This window comes from Pseudophryne corroboree, chromosome 9 (genome assembly GCF_028390025.1).
Source record: "Pseudophryne corroboree isolate aPseCor3 chromosome 9, aPseCor3.hap2, whole genome shotgun sequence".
Lineage (NCBI taxonomy): Eukaryota > Metazoa > Chordata > Amphibia > Anura > Myobatrachidae > Pseudophryne > Pseudophryne corroboree.
This window is the reverse complement of record NC_086452.1, coordinates 32213151-32229445: the sequence shown is the minus strand read 5'-3', so window position 1 is coordinate 32229445 and position 16295 is coordinate 32213151. Positions and strand designations below refer to the sequence as shown.

General features: G+C 49.4%; 1 protein-coding gene across 2 annotated transcripts in view; it reads right to left on the bottom strand.

Moving 5' to 3' along the window:
* The window catches only part of DEPDC1 (DEP domain containing 1), a 148569-nt gene that overhangs the window by 21832 nt on the left and 110442 nt on the right, over positions 1-16295 (bottom strand). For both annotated transcript variants that reach the window (XM_063939112.1, XM_063939113.1), the window contains exons 2-4: positions 12838-13103; positions 12564-12720; positions 11375-11496 (exon numbers count right to left, since the gene is read on the bottom strand). In XM_063939112.1, coding sequence (XP_063795182.1) covers positions 11375-11496; positions 12564-12720; positions 12838-13103 — 545 coding nt within the window. The remainder of the gene's footprint in view (positions 1-11374; positions 11497-12563; positions 12721-12837; positions 13104-16295) is intronic.

Sequence of the window (16295 nt, the reverse complement as noted above, 5' to 3'; positions counted from 1 at the left end):
ACAGAATGTGCAAGCTGAATTGTACTACAAATCCAACGAGCAATCGTCTGCTTAGAAGCAGGGGCACCCAGCTTGTTGGGTGCATACAGGTTAAACAGCGAGTCAGATTTTCTGACTCCAGCCGTCCTGGAAACATATATTTTTAAGGCCCTGACAACGTCAAGCAACTTAGAGTCCTCTAAGTCCCTGGTAGCCGCAGGTACCACAATAGGTTGGTTCATGTGAAATGCAGAAACCACCTTAGGTAGAAATTGAGGACGAGTCCTCAATTCCGCCCTGTCAGAATGAAAAATTAAGTAAGGGCTTTTATATGATAAAGCCGCCAATTCTGACACACGCCTGGCTGAAGCCAAGGCTAACAGCATCGACACCTTCCATGTGAGATATTTCAAGTCCACAGTGGAAAGTGGTTCAAACCAATGTGACTTTAGAAAACTCAACACCACGTTGAGATCCCAAGGTGCCACTGGAGGCACAAAAGGAGGCTGTATGTGCAGCACCCCTTTTACAAATGTCTGAACTTCAGGTACTGAAGCCAGTTCTTTCTGGAAGAAAATCGACAGGGCCGAAATTTGAACCTTAATGGACCCTAATTTTAGGCCCATAGACAGTCCTGTTTGCAGGAAATGAAGGAAACGACCCAGTTGAAATTCCTCTGTAGGGGCCCTCTTGGCCTCACACCACGCAACATATTTACGCCAAATGCGGTGATAATGTTTTGCGGTTACGTCCTTCCTGGCTTTGACCAGAGTAGGAATGACTTCTTCTGGAATGCCTTTTTCCCTCAGGATCCGGCGTTCAACCGCCATGCCGTCAAACGCAGCCGCGGTAAGTCTTGGAACAGACAAGGCCCCTGCTGGAGCAGGTCCTTTCTTAGAGGTAGAGGCCACGGTTCGTCCGTGAGCATCTCTTGAAGTTCCGGGTACCAAGTCCTTCTTGGCCAATCCGGGACCACGAGTATAGTTCTTACTCCTCTCCTTCTTATGATTCTCAGTACTTTTGGTATGAGAGGCAGAGGAGGGAACACATACACTGACTGGTACACCCACGGCGTTACCAGAGCGTCCACTGCTATTGCCTGAGGGTCCCTTGACCTGGCGCAATATCTGTCCAGTTTTTTGTTTAGACGTGACGCCATCATGTCCACCTTTGGTTTTTCCCAACGGTTTACAATCAGGTGGAAGACTTCTGGGTGAAGTCCCCACTCTCCCGGGTGAAGGTCGTGTCTGCTGAGGAAGTCTGCTTCCCAGTTGTCCACTCCCGGAATGAAAACTGCTGACAGTGCTATCACATGATTTTCCGCCCAGCGAAGAATCCTTGCAGCTTCTGCCATTGCCCTCCTGCTTCTCGTGCCGCCCTGTCTGTTTACGTGGGCGACTGACGTGATGTTGTCCGATTGGATCAACACCGCCTGACCCTGAAGCAGAGGTTTTGCTTGACTTAGGGCATTGTAAATGGCCCTTAGTTCCAGAATGTTTATATGAAGAGATGTTTCCATGCTTGCCCACAGGCCCTGGAAATTCCTTCCCTGTGTGACTGCTCCCCAGCCTCTCAGGCTGGCATCCGTGGTTACCAGGATCCAATCCTGAATGCCAAATCTGCGGCCCTCTAGTAGATGAGCACTCTGCAGCCACCACAGGAGAGACACCCTTGTCCTTGGTGACAGGGTTATCCGCTGATGCATCTGCAGATGCGATCCGGACCATTTGTCCAGTAGATCCCACTGAAATGTTCTTGCATGGAATCTTCCGAATGGAATCGCTTCGTAAGAAGCCACCATTTTTCCCAGGACCCTCGTGCACTGATGCACTGAGACCTGGCCTGGTTTTAGGAGGTTCCTGACTAGCTCGGATAACTCCCTGGCCTTCTCCTCCGGGAGAAACACCTTCTTCTGGACTGTGTCCAGAATCATTCCTAGGAACAGTAGACGTGTCGTTGGAATCAGCTGCAATTTTGGAATATTTAGAATCCACCCGTGCTGACGTAACACTACCTGAGATAGTGCTACTCCGACTTCTAACTGTTCCCTGGATCTTGCCCTTATCAGGAGATCGTCCAAGTAAGGGATAATTAAAATGCCTTTTCTTCGTAGAAGAATCATCATTTGGGCCATTACCTTGGTAAAGACCCGAGGTGCCGTGGACAATCCAAACGGCAGCGTCTGAAACTGATAATGACAGTTTTGTACTACAAACCTGAGGTACCCTTGGTGAGAAGGGTATATTGGGACGTGGAGATAAGCATCTTTGATGTCCAGAGACACCATATAGTCCCCTTCTTCCAGGTTCGCTATCACTGCTCTGAGTGACTCCATCTTGAATTTGAACCTTTTTATGTAAGTGTTCAAGGATTTCAGATTTAAAATTGGTCTCACCGAGCCGTCCGGCTTCGGTACCACAAACAGCGTGGAATAATACCCCTTTCCTTGTTGCAGGAGGGGTACCTTGATTATCACCTGCTGGGAATACAGCTTGTGAATGGCTTCCAAAACTGCCTCCCTGTCGGAGGGAGACTTTGGTAAAGCAGACTTCAGGAACCGACGAGGGGGAAACGCCTCGAATTCCAGTTTGTACCCCTGCGATACTACTTGTAGAATCCAGGGATCCACTTGCGAGTGAGCCCACTGCGCGTTGAAATTCTTGAGACGGGCCCCCACCATATCTGAGTCTGCTTGTAAAGCCCCAGCGTCATGTTGAAGACTTGGCAGAAGCAGGGGAGGGCTTCTGCTCCTGGGAAGCGGCTGCATGGTGCAGTCTTTTTCCTCTTCCTCTGCCCCGGGGCAGAAAGGAGTGGCCTTTTGCTCGCTTGTACTTATGGGAACGAAAGGACTGAGTTTGAAAAGACGGTGTCTTTTTCTGCTGATGTGGAGTGACCTGGGGTAAAAAGGTGGATTTTCCAGCCGTTGCCGTGGCCACCAGGTCCGATAGACCAGCCCCAAATAACTCCTCCCCTTTATACGGCAATACTTCCATGTGCCGTTTGGAATCCGCATCCCCTGACCACTGTCGCGTCCATAACGCTCTTCTGGCAGAGATGGACATAGCACTTACTCTTGATGCCAGGGTGCAAATATCCCTCTGTGCATCACGCATATATAGTAATGCATCCTTTAAATGTTCTATAGTTAACAAAATATTGTCCCTATCCAGGGTATCAATATTCTCAGTCAGGGAATCCGACCATGCGACTCCAGCACTGCACATCCAGGCTGAGGCGATTGCTGGTCGCAGTATAACACCAGTATGTGTGTATATACTTTTTAGGATATTTTCCAGCCTTCTATCAGCTGGTTCTTTGAGGGTGGCCGTATCAGGAGACGGTAACGCTACTTGTTTAGATAAACGTGTGAGCGCCTTATCTACCCTAGGGGGTGTTTCCCAACGCGCCCTAACCTCTGGCGGGAAAGGATATAATGCTAATAATTTTTTAGAAATTAGCTGTTTTTTAATCGGGGGAAACCCACGCTTTTTCACACACCTCATTTATTTCCTCTGACTCAGGAAAAAATATTGGTAGTTTTTTCTCACCCCACATAATACCCTTCTTTGTGGTACTTGTAGTGTCAGAAAGGTTCAATGCCTCTTTCATTGCCGTGATCATGTAACGTGTGGCCCTACTGGACATTACGTTTGTCTCGTCTCCGTCGACACTAGACTCAGTATCTGTGTCAGGGTCTGTGTCGACCCACTGAGGTAACGGGCGTTTTAGCGCCCCTGACGGTGTCTGAGACGCCTGGACAGGCACTAATTGATTTGCCGGCTGTCTCATGTCGTCAACAGTTTTTTGCAAATTGCTGACATTATCACTTAATTGTTTAAATACAATCATCCAGTCAGGTGTCGACTCCCTAGGGGGTGACATCACCAACACAGGCAACTGCTCCGCCTCCACATCATTTTCCTCCTCATACATGTCGACACACGCGTACCGACACACAGCACACACACCGGGAATGCTCTGATAGAGGACAGGACCCCACTTAGCCCTTTGGAGAGACAGAGGGAGAGTCTGCCAGCACACACCCAGCGCTATATATATATACAGGGATAACCTTATATAAGTGTTACTCCCTTATAGCTGCTGTTAATATATTTATTTGCTGCCAAACGTGCCCCCCCTTCTCTTTTTTACCCTGATTCTGAAGCAGGACTGCAGGGGAGAGTCAGGGAGCCGTCCTTCCAGCGGAGCTGTGAGGGAAAATGGCGCTTGTGTGCTGAGGAGATAGGCTCCGCCCCTTCACGACGTCCTTATCTCCCGCTTTTTCTGTGTAAAATGGCAGGGGTAAAATACATCCATATAGCCCAGGAGCTATATGTGATGTATTCTTTTTAGCCACCTAAGGTATATACTGTAATATTGCGTCTCAGGGCGCTCCCCCCCCAGCGCCCTGCACCCTCAGTGACCGGAGTGTGAAGTGTGCTGAGAGCAATGGCGCACAGCTGCGGTGCTGTGCGCTACCTTAGTCTGAAGACAGGATCGTCTTCTGCCGCCGATTTCACCGGACCTCTTCGTCTCTTCTGGCTCTGTAAGGGGGACGGCGGCGCGGCTCCGGTGACCCATCCAGGCTGAACCTGTGATCGTCCCTCTGGAGCTAATGTCCAGTAGCCTAAGAAACCCGATCCACTCTGCACTCAGGTGAGTCCGTTTCTTCTCCCCTTAGTCCCACGATGCAGTGAGCCTGTTGCCAGCAGGACTCACTGAAAATAAAAAATCCTAAACTAAACTTTTATTCTAAGCAGCTCAGGAGAGCCACCTAGATTGCACCCTTCTCGGCCGGGCACAAAAATCTAACTGAGGCTTGGAGGAGGGTCATAGGGGGAGGAGCCAGTGCACACCACCTGATCCTTAAGCTTTTATTTTGTGCCCTGTCTCCTGCGGAGCCGCTATTCCCCATGGTCCTTACGGAGTCCCAGCATCCACTAGGACGTCAGAGAAAATAAGAATTTACTTACCGATAATTCTATTTCTCGGAGTCCGTAGTGGATGCTGGGGTTCCTGAAAGGACCATGGGGAATAGCGGCTCCGCAGGAGACAGGGCACAAAAAGTAAAGCTTTCCGATCAGGTGGTGTGCACTGGCTCCTCCCCCTATGACCCTCCTCCAAGCCTCAGTTAGGTACTGTGCCCGGACGAGCGTACACAATAAGGGAGGAATTTTGAATCCCGGGTAAGACTCATACCAGCCACACCAATCACACCGTACAACTTGTGATCAAACCCAGTTAACAGTATGATAACAGAGGAGCCTCTGAAAGATGGCTTCCTAAACAATAACCCGAATTAGTTAACAATAACTATGTACAATTATTGCAGATAATCCGCACTTGGGATGGGCGCCCAGCATCCACTACGGACTCCGAGAAATAGAATTATCGGTAAGTAAATTCTTATTTTCTCTATCGTCCTAGTGGATGCTGGGGTTCCTGAAAGGACCATGGGGATTATACCAAAGCTCCCAAACGGGCGGGAGAGTGCGGATGACTCTGCAGCACCGAATGAGAGAACTCCAGGTCCTCCTTAGCCAGAGTATCAAATTTGTAAAATTTTACAAACGTGTTCTCCCCTGACCACGTAGCTGCTCGGCAAAGTTGTAATGCCGAGACCCCTCGGGCAGCCGCCCAAGATGAGCCCACCTTCCTTGTGGAGTGGGCCTTTACAGATTTAGGCTGTGGCAGGCCTGCCACAGAATGTGCAAGTTGGATTGTGCTACAGATCCAACGAGCAATCGTCTGCTTAGACGCAGGAGCACCCATCTTGTTGGGTGCATACAATATAAACAACGAGTCAGATTTTCTGACTCCAGCTGTCCTTGCAATATATATTTTTAATGCTCTGACAACGTCCAGTAACTTGGAGTCCTCCAAGTCACTTGTAGCCGCAGGCACTACAATAGGCTGGTTCAGATGAAATGCTGACACCACCTTAGGGAGAAAATGCGGACGAGTCCGCAGTTCTGCCCTGTCCGAATGGAAAATCAGATATGGGCTTTTGTAAGATAAAGCTGCCAGTTCTGACACTCTCCTGGCCGAAGCCAGGGCTAGTAACATGGTCACTTTCCATGTGAGATATTTTAAATCCACCTTTTTTAGTGGTTCAAACCAATGAGATTTTAGAAATTCCAAAACCACATTGAGATCCCACGGTGCCACTGGAGGCACCACAGGAGGCTGTATATGCAGCACTCCCTTAACAAAAGTCTGGACTTCAGGAACTGAAGCCAATTCTTTTTGAAAGAAAATCGACAGGGCCGAAATTTGAACCTTAATAGATCCCAATTTGAGACCCATAGACAATCCTGATTGCAGGAAATGTAGGAATCGACCCAGTTGAAATTCCTCCGTCGGAGCACTCCGATCCTCGCACCACGCAACATATCTTCGCCAAATGCGGTGATAGTGTTGCACGGTTACTTCCTTCCTTGCTTTAATCAAAGTAGGAATGACTTCTTCCGGCATGCCTTTTTCCTTTAGGATCCGGCGTTCAACCGCCATGCCGTCAAACGCAGCCGCGGTAAGTCTTGAAACAGACAGGGACCCTGCTGAAGCAAGTCCCTCCTTAGAGGTAGAGGCCACGGATCTTCCGTGATCATCTCTTGAAGTTCCGGGTACCAAGTCCTTCTTGGCCAATCCGGAACCACTAGTATCGTTCTTACGCCTCTTTGCCGTATAATTCTCAATACTTTTGGTATGAGAGGCAGAGGAGGAAACACATACACCGACTGGTACACCCAAGGCGTTACCAGCGCGTCCACAGCTATTGCCTGCGGATCTCTTGACCTGGCGCAATACCTGTCCAGTTTTTTGTTGAGGCGAGACGCCATCATGTCCACCATTGGTCTTTCCCAACGGGTTACCAGCATGTGGAAGACTTCCGGATGAAGTCCCCACTCTCCCGGGTGAAGGTCGTGTCTGCTGAGGAAGTCTGCTTCCCAGTTGTCCACTCCCGGGATGAACACTGCTGACAGTGCTATCACATGATTCTCTGCCCAGCGAAGAATCCTTGCAGCTTCTGCCATTGCACTCCTGCTTCTTGTGCCGCCCTGTCTGTTTACATGGGCGACTGCCGTGATGTTGTCCGACTGGATCAACACCGGTTTTCCTTGAAGCAGAGGTTCTGCCTGGCTTAGAGCATTGTAGATTGCTCTTAGTTCCAGAATGTTTTTGTGAAGAGACGTTTCCAGGCTCGTCCACACTCCCTGGAAGTTTCTTCCTTGTGTGACTGCTCCCCAGCCTCTCAGGCTGGCGTCCGTGGTCACCAGGATCCAATCCTGTATGCCGAATCTGCGGCCCTCCAATAGATGAGCACTCTGCAACCACCACAGAAGAGATACCCTTGTCCTTGGAGACAGGGTTATCCGCTGGTGCATCTGAAGATGCGACCCTGACCATTTGTCCAACAGATCCCTCTGGAAAATTCGTGCATGGAATCTGCCGAATGGAATTGCTTCGTAAGAAGCCACCATTTTTCCCAGGACTCTTGTGCATTGATGTACAGACACCTTTCCTGGTTTTAGGAGGTTCCTGACAAGCTCGGATAACTCCTTGGCTTTTTCCTCCGGGAGAAAAACCTTTTTCTGAACCGTGTCCAGAATCATCCCTAGGAACAGCAGACGAGTTGTCGGCATTAACTGGGATTTTGGAATATTCAGAATCCAGCCGTGCTGTTTTAGCACTTCTTGAGACAGTGCTAATCCCCTCTCTAGCTGTTCTCTGGACCTTGCCCTTATTAGGAGATCGTCCAAGTATGGGATAATTAATACGCCTTTTCTTAGAAGAAGAATCATCATCTCGGCCATTACCTTTGTAAAGACCCGAGGTGCCGTGGACAATCCGAACGGCAGCGTCTGAAACTGATAGTGACAGTTTTGTACAACGAACCTGAGGTACCCCTGGTGTGAGGGGTAAATTGGAACGTGGAGGTACGCATCCTTGATGTCCAAGGACACCATAAAGTCCCCTTCTTCCAGGTTCGCTATCACTGCTCTGAGTGACTCCATTTTGAACTTGAACTTCTTTATGTACAGGTTCAAGGACTTCAGATTTAGAATAGGTCTTACCGAGCCGTCCGGCTTCGGTACCACAAATAGAGTGGAATAATACCCCTTTCCCTGTTGTAGAAGAGGTACCTTGACTATCACCTGCTGAGAGTACAGCTTGTGAATGGCTTCCAAAACCGTCTCCCTTTCGGAGGGGGACGTTGGTAAAGCAGACTTCAGGAAACGGCGAGGCGGATCTGTCTCTAGTTCCAACCTGTACCCCTGAGATATTATCTGCAGGATCCAGGGATCTACCTGCGAGTGAGCCCACTGCGCGCTGAAATTCTTGAGACGACCGCCCACCGCCCCCGAGTCCGCTTGAGAAGCCCCAGCGTCATGCTGAGGCTTTTGTAGAAGCGGGGGAGGGCTTCTGTTCCTGGGAAGGAGCTGCCTGTTGGTGTCTCTTCCCCCTTCCTCTGCCTCGTGGCAGATATGAATATCCCTTTGCTCTCTTGTTTTTAAAGGAACGAAAGGGCTGCGGTTGAAAAGTCGGTGTCTTTTTCTGTTGGGGAGTAGCTTGAGGTAAAAAGGTGGATTTCCCGGCTGTAGCCGTGGCCACCAAATCTGATAGACCGACTCCAAATAACTCCTCCCCTTTATACGGCAAAACTTCCATATGCCGTTTTGAGTCCGCATCGCCTGACCACTGTCGCGTCCATAAACTTCTTCTGGCCGAAATGGACATAGCACTTACCCGTGATGCCAGTGTGCAGATATCCCTCTGTGCATCACGCATATAAAGAAATGCATCCTTTATTTGCTCTAAAGACAGTAAAACATTGTCCCTATCCAGGGTATCAATATTTTCAATCAGGGACTCTGACCAAGCTACTCCAGCACTGCACATCCAGGCTGTCGCTATAGCTGGTCGTAGTATAACACCTGTATGTGTGTATATACTTTTTTGGATATTTTCCATCCTCCTATCTGCTGGATCTTTAAGTGCGGCCGTCTCAGGAGAGGGTAACGCCACTTGTTTAGATAAGCGTGTGAGCGCCTTGTCCACCCTAGGAGGTGTTTCCCAGCGCGCCCTAACCTCTGACGGGAAAGGGTATAAAGCTAATAACTTCTTTGAAATTAGCATCTTTTTATCGGGGGCAACCCACGCTTCATCACATACATCATTTAGTTCTTCTGATTCAGGAAAAACTATAGGTAGTTTTTTCACACCCCACATAATACCCTGTTTAGTGGTACCTGTAGTATCAGCTAAATGTAACGCCTCCTTCATTGCCAAAATCATATAACGTGTGGCCCTACTGGAAAATACGGTTGATTCGTCACCGTCGCCACTGGAATCAGTGCCTGTGTCTGGGTCTGTGTCGACCGACTGAGGCAAAGGGCGTTTTACAGCCCCTGACGGTGTTTGAGGCGCCTGGACAGGCACTAACTGATTGTCCGGCCGTCTCATGTCGTCAAACGACTGCTTTAGCGTGTTGACACTATCCCGTAATTCCATAAATAAAGGCATCCATTCTGGTGTCGACCCCCTAGGAGGTGACATCCCCATATTTGGCAATTGCTCCGCCTCCACACCAATATCGTCCTCATACATGTCGACACACACGTACCGACACACAGCAGACACACAGGGAATGCTCTTAACGAAGACAGGACCCCACTAGCCCTTTGGGGAGACAGAGGGAGAGTTTGCCAGCACACACCAAAAGCGCTATATATGACAGGGATAGCCTTATAATAAGTGCTCCCTGTATAGCTGCTTTTATAATATAATTTTTGCCACTATTTTGCCCCCCCTCTCTTGTTTTACCGTTTCTGTAGTGCAGTGCAGGGGAGAGACCTGGGAGCCGTCCTGACCAGCGGAGCTGTGTAAGGAAAATGGCACTGTGTGCTGAGGAGATAGGCCCCGCCCCTTTTCGGCGGGCTCGTCTCCCGCTCTTTAGTGTATTCTGGCAGGGGTTAAATATCTCCATATAGCCCCCGGAGGCTATATGTGAGGTATTTTTTAGCCAAATAGGTTTTCATTTGCCTCCCAGGGCGCTCCCCTCCCAGCGCCCTGCACCCTCAGTGACTGCCGTGTGAAGTGTGCTGAGAGGAAAATGGCGCACAGCTGCAGTGCTGTGCGCTACCTTTAGAAGACTGAGGAGTCTTCTGCCGCCGATTCTGGACCTCTTCATGTTTCAGCATCTGCAAGGGGGCCGGCGGCAAGGCTCCGGTGACCATCCAGGCTGTACCTGTGATCGTCCCTCTGGAGCTGATGTCCAGTAGCCAAGAAGCCAATCCATCCTGCACGCAGGTGAGTTCACTTCTTCTCCCCTCAGTCCCTCGCTGCAGTGATCCTGTTGCCAGCAGGACTCACTGTAAAATAAAAAACCTAAGCTAAACTTTCTCTAAGCAGCACTTTAGGAGAGCCACCTAGATTGCACCCTTCTCGGCCGGGCACAAAAATCTAACTGAGGCTTGGAGGAGGGTCATAGGGGGAGGAGCCAGTGCACACCACCTGATCGGAAAGCTTTACTTTTTGTGCCCTGTCTCCTGCGGAGCCGCTATTCCCCATGGTCCTTTCAGGAACCCCAGCATCCACTAGGACGATAGAGAAAAGTTGAGTTTATAGTCAGAGATGCTGGGTCACTGCTGGTCCCGGCCCTGGTGTGTGAATCAACCAATCCACAAAACACGTTTCTACACAGCAAGTCTGCCAAGCTGTCAGTCCTTCCCTGCTGCTAGCCAAGCGCCTCCCTCCTTATATGGCAGCTTTGTGCACAGGTGTGAGAGCACATGGCGGACACTTATTTCCTGTATAAAACTCTCCCCAGAAACCTCCAGCCTGTGATACATATTAATGCTAAATAGCGGAAAACAGACATGAAGAGTCGGCCCGGTGTAACCACACACACTGGTTTACTTCTACACGGATGACTATATAGGCAGACATGAGCTACATTAGACAGGTTACACATACGTACAGGATTATGGCACTCATTCAGAGATCGACGCAGACCGCCAAATACGCAGCCAGATCTACGGCCATCTCCTCACATGCTATGGGCTGCCCAGCATGTGCGACGAGCCGACTACCAACGAGTCCGCAATTAGATTGTGGACGCATCAAACTAAGGTTGACCCTTGGCTGCGCTGTCGGCCATAATTTTTTCAATCAAAGCTGCTGTGTGTGACATCACACATCCGCCCCCAAAAATGGTCGCGGACCGTCCTCTCCCCCAACGCCGCCCCGCGAATGCCCAACGCTGTCAATTACATTGCGGTCGCACACGTCGGCAAACTGCGCTGCGGGCTCCATCAGCAGCCGGGTCTGAATGACCCCCTATAAGCGCTATATAAAAACCACCAACAAATAACTGTTAGAGAAGTAACGTTACTGGATCAAGGTGATGTTTCCCCAGATAACTTCCATATCTTTCTTGCCCAGCTCCTTTGGACCAACTCTCTCACATTCTCTGTCATCTTCCATCACTTCAATAGCGTCGTTTTCTTGTTCTCTCTGTAATTATTATTATTACATGTTATTTATAAAGGCGCCACAAGTGTTTCGCAGCGCCATACAAAGGACAGTACAGGGAGACAATACTTAGCAGTACAGTAAATAAATAACAGAAATAGAGTACAGATAACAGAGCACCACAATTCTCATACATAATACAGCTAAGATGTAAGTAGCGAGGGAGCAATCACCGTAATACTAGGGGCTGGTGGCCATAGATGGAGATGAGCCTTTACCAGCTGGAGAAAAAGCGGGTAAAGATGGTCGCTGAGTAGGAGAGAGCTGCGAGTGAAATGTGTCGAGAAGAGGGCTTAGATAACAAGAGGAAAGAAGGCCCTGCTCTGAAGAGCTAACAATCTAGTGGGAAGGGGCGACAGACAGATGACATGAGGTGCAAGCAAGCGGGAGGTAGCTTGATGACAGGATGTAAGCAAAGCAGAGATGTTCGAGGCATGAGGCAGGGGGATGGAGGAGCGTCCTCAGGACTGGGTTATGCATCGGAAGGGTACGCTTTGATGAATAGGTGGGTTTTCACTGCCCGTTTGAAGCTTTGCAAGGTTGGGGAGAGTCTGATGGAGCGGGGGAGCGCGTTCCACTGAAATGGTGCAGCACGGGCATAGCCTTGAAGTGGAGCATGGGAAGCAGTGACCAGGGCAGAGGAGAGCGACGGTCACAGCATGTCACACGTAATACAGACTGAGGCGATCAGTAAAAGGGTCATAATGGGTAATAGTAACCAGAACACAATTTAAAGCAAGTTAACAATCATACGATTATAACGTAAACTACCGGAAGACCATTAATGGAGAGCCGGGAGCGGCAACTATTGGCGCTGTAGCCCGCGGTCTCAGTGCAGGCGTTCTGCTGAACACCATTATGTAGGGAATAAAACAAAAAACATCCTACATTTGCAGTACGTAAACGAGCCCTGGAGACAGGGAGAGAGGTGGCTGGTACAACCCCAGTTATCCTGCACAGAGAGACGGCATGAAGCCACTTCCTGTGCCCGGCACAATTACATATTGAACTCTCCGGCTGCAATACGACTCGGCAAACAGCCCTCTTACCCCATTATCCCGGGAGCCCCGCCGGCTGTGGCTCCTTCTAGAGAAACTTGGCATTTTGAAGAGATTCTCCTTCTCTTTGAAGACATTTTCTAAGCTGCTTCTCTTCCACAGAGGCTGGCGGGTCGGGATGCTCTTGAGCGGGGAGGTGGAGGGAAACCTGCGGCACAGAAGTAGGTTACATGATATATAAATGTGGAGACAACCTTCAGATAGTACAGAAATGCCAGTCTATGGATTAGGTATATTAGACGTGACCAAGGCTGCCGGCCGATACCTGTAAAGGATGTGGTTATCATCCAGCTCCTCTGTGCCCCATCTTCCCTTCAGGTCCTCTATGACGTGGTTCTTCAGGAACTTTCTCAGAAGCTGCAACGTCTGTTGCCTGGTGACGTCAGCTCCGAAGTTGCTGTTATGTCTGAGTAAGTGATGGAGCCAATCTACAGCTTCTGACGCCGTGAAGCAATTCCCGTAGGTCTTAAAGTGTTGCCTGTGTTTTCTCAGGGGCATTCCTGCTCGGAAGTATTTTGTTACTTCATTCCACTGGAAGACAAAGAATCGGAATCACTCCAGCAGCTGACTACTAAGTAAATATTGTTACAGCCTGACCTCAAGCAGCTCTCAGCCAGGACCGGTCACCGATCATATCACAGAATAGTACAACAAGGGCTCGGGGGCTGTGTGGAGCAGGGGACCTGTGCTCGGTAAAGTTGTGATAAGTGGGAAGCTTGTTACCTTCCACATGGATGATTTATCAAGCAGATAAAAGAGTGGAGACGTTGCCCCTAGCAACCAGCTTCAGGGTAGCATTTATCAAGTACATCCTGTAAAATAATAGGTAGAAGCTGACACCAGTGAGAACTAAAGACTGATACAGTGTAGACTTTACACATTAGGTCTGGTTACACACTGACAGAGACACAGCATGTTACACACAATCAGGTTCCAGGTGCGGCAGTGACAGGCGCATTTGTGGCTGGATGGGGCAAGTACATAATGTAATGGGAGGTAATGCCCAGCGTAAGCAGAAAATAAGAATTTACTTACCGATAATTCTATTTCTCGGAGTCCGTAGTGGATGCTGGGGTTCCTGAAAGGACCATGGGGAATAGCGGCTCCGCAGGAGACAGGGCACAAAAGTAAAGCTTTTACAGGTCAGGTGGTGTGTACTGGCTCCTCCCCCCATGACCCTCCTCCAGACTCCAGTTAGGTACTGTGCCCGGACGAGCGTACACAATAAGGGAGGATTTTGAATCCCGGGTAAGACTCATACCAGCCACACCAATCACACCGTACAACTTGTGATCTAAACCCAGTTAACAGTATGATAACAGAGGAGCCTCTGAAAGATGGCTTCCTAAACAATAACCCGAATTAGTTAACAATAACTATGTACAAGTATTGCAGATAATCCGCACTTGGGATGGGCGCCCAGCATCCACTACGGACTCCGAGAAATAGAATTATCGGTAAGTAAATTCTTATTTTCTCTATCGTCCTAAGTGGATGCTGGGGTTCCTGAAAGGACCATGGGGATTATACCAAAGCTCCCAAACGGGCGGGAGAGTGCGGATGACTCTGCAGCACCGAATGAGAGAACTCCAGGTCCTCCTTTGCCAGGGTATCAAATTTGTAAAAATTTACAAACGTGTTCTCCCCTGACCACGTAGCTGCTCGGCAGAGTTGTAATGCCGAGACCCCTCGGGCAGCCGCCCAAGATGAGCCCACCTTCCTTGCGGAATGGGCCTTAACAGATTTAGGCTGTGGCAGGCCTGCCACAGAATGTACAAGTTGAATTTTGTTACAAATCCAACGAGCAATCGACTGCTTAGAAGCAGGTGCACCCAACTTGTTGGGTGCATACAGTATAAACAGCGAGTCAGATTTTCTGACTCCAGCCGTCCTTTAAATGTATATTTTTAAGGCTCTGACAACGTCCAACAACTTGGAGTCCTTCAAGTCGTCTGTAGCCGCAGGCACTACAATAGGCTGGTTCAGGTGAAACGCTGATACCACCTTAGGGAGAAAATGCGGACGCGTCCGCAGCTCTGCCCTATGTCGAATGGAAAATTAAATAAGGGCTTTTATAAAACAAAGCCGCCAGTTCAGATACTCTCCCGGCCGAAGCCAGGGCCAGTAACATAGTCACTTTCCATGTGAGATATTTCAAATCCACATTCTTTAGTGGTTCAAACCAATTGGATTTGAGGAAATCTAAAACTACATTTAGATCCCACGGTGCCACCTTAGGCACCACAGGAGGCTGTATATGCAGTACTCCTTTGATAAAAATCTGGACCTCAGGGACTGAGGCCAATTCTTTTTGGAAGAATATTGATAGGGCCGAAATTTGAACCTTAATAGATCCCAATTTGAGACCCATAGACAATCCTGATTGCAGGAAATGTAGGAAAACGACCCAGTTGAAATTCCTCCATCGGAGCACTCCGCTGCTCGCACCACGCAACATATTTTCGCCAAATACGGCGATAATGCTTCGCGGTGACTTCCTTCCTTGCCTTTATCAAGGTAGGAATGACTTCTTCTGGAATGCCTTTTCCTTTTAGGATCTGGCATTCAAACGCCATGCCGTCAAACGCAGCCGCGGTAAGTCTTGAAAAAGACAAGGACCCTGCTGAAGCAGGTCCCTTCTCAGAAGTAGAGGCCACGGATCGTCCGTGACCATCTCTTGAAGTTCCGGGTACCAAGTCCTTCTTGGCCAATCCGGAGCCACTAGTCTTACTCCTCTTTGCCGTATAATCCTCAATACCTTTGGTATGAGAGGCAGAGGAGGAAACACATATACGGACTGGTACACCCAAGGTGTTACCAACGCGTCCACAGCTATTGCCTGCGGATCTCTTGACCTGGCGCAATAACTGTCCAGTGTCTTGTTGAGGCGAGACGCCATCATGTCCACCATTGGTTTTACCCAACGGTTTAATAGCATGTGGAAAACTTCTGGATGAAGTACCCACTCTCCCGGGTGAAGGTCGTGTCTGCTGAGGAAGTCTGCTTCCCAGTTGTCCACGCCCGGGATGAATACTGCTGACAGTGCTATCACGTGATTCTCCGCCCAGCGAAGGATCCTGGCAGCTTCTGCCATTCTGTTTCTTGTGCCGCCCTGTCTGTTTACATGGGCGACTGCCGTGATGTTGTCCGACTGGATCAACACCGGTCTTCCTTGAAGCAGAGGTTCCGCCTGGCTTAGAGCATTGTAGATTGCTCTTAGTTCCAGAATGCTTATGTGAAGAGACTTTTTCAGGCTCGACCACACTCCCTGGAAATTTCTTCCCTGTGTGACTGCTCCCCAGCCTCTCAGGCTGGCATCCGTGGTCACCAGGATCCAATCCTGCATGCCGAATCTGCGGCCCTCCAATAGATGAGCCTCCTGCAACCACCACAGAAGGGATACCCTTGTCCTCGGCGGCAGGGTTATCCGCAGGTGCATCTGAAGATGCGACCCTGACCATTTGTCCAACAGATCCCTTTGCATGGAATCTGCCGAAAGGGATTGCTTCGTAAGAAGCTACCATTTTTTCCCAGGACTCTTGTGCATTGATGTACAGACACCTTTCCTGGTTTTAGGAGGTTCCTGACCAGGTCAGATAACTCCTTGGCTTTTTCTTCGGGAAGAAAAACCTTTTTCTGAACTGTGTCCAGAATCATCCCCAGGAACAGCAGACGAGTTGTCGGCATTAATTGGGATTTTGGAATATTCAGAATCCATCCGTG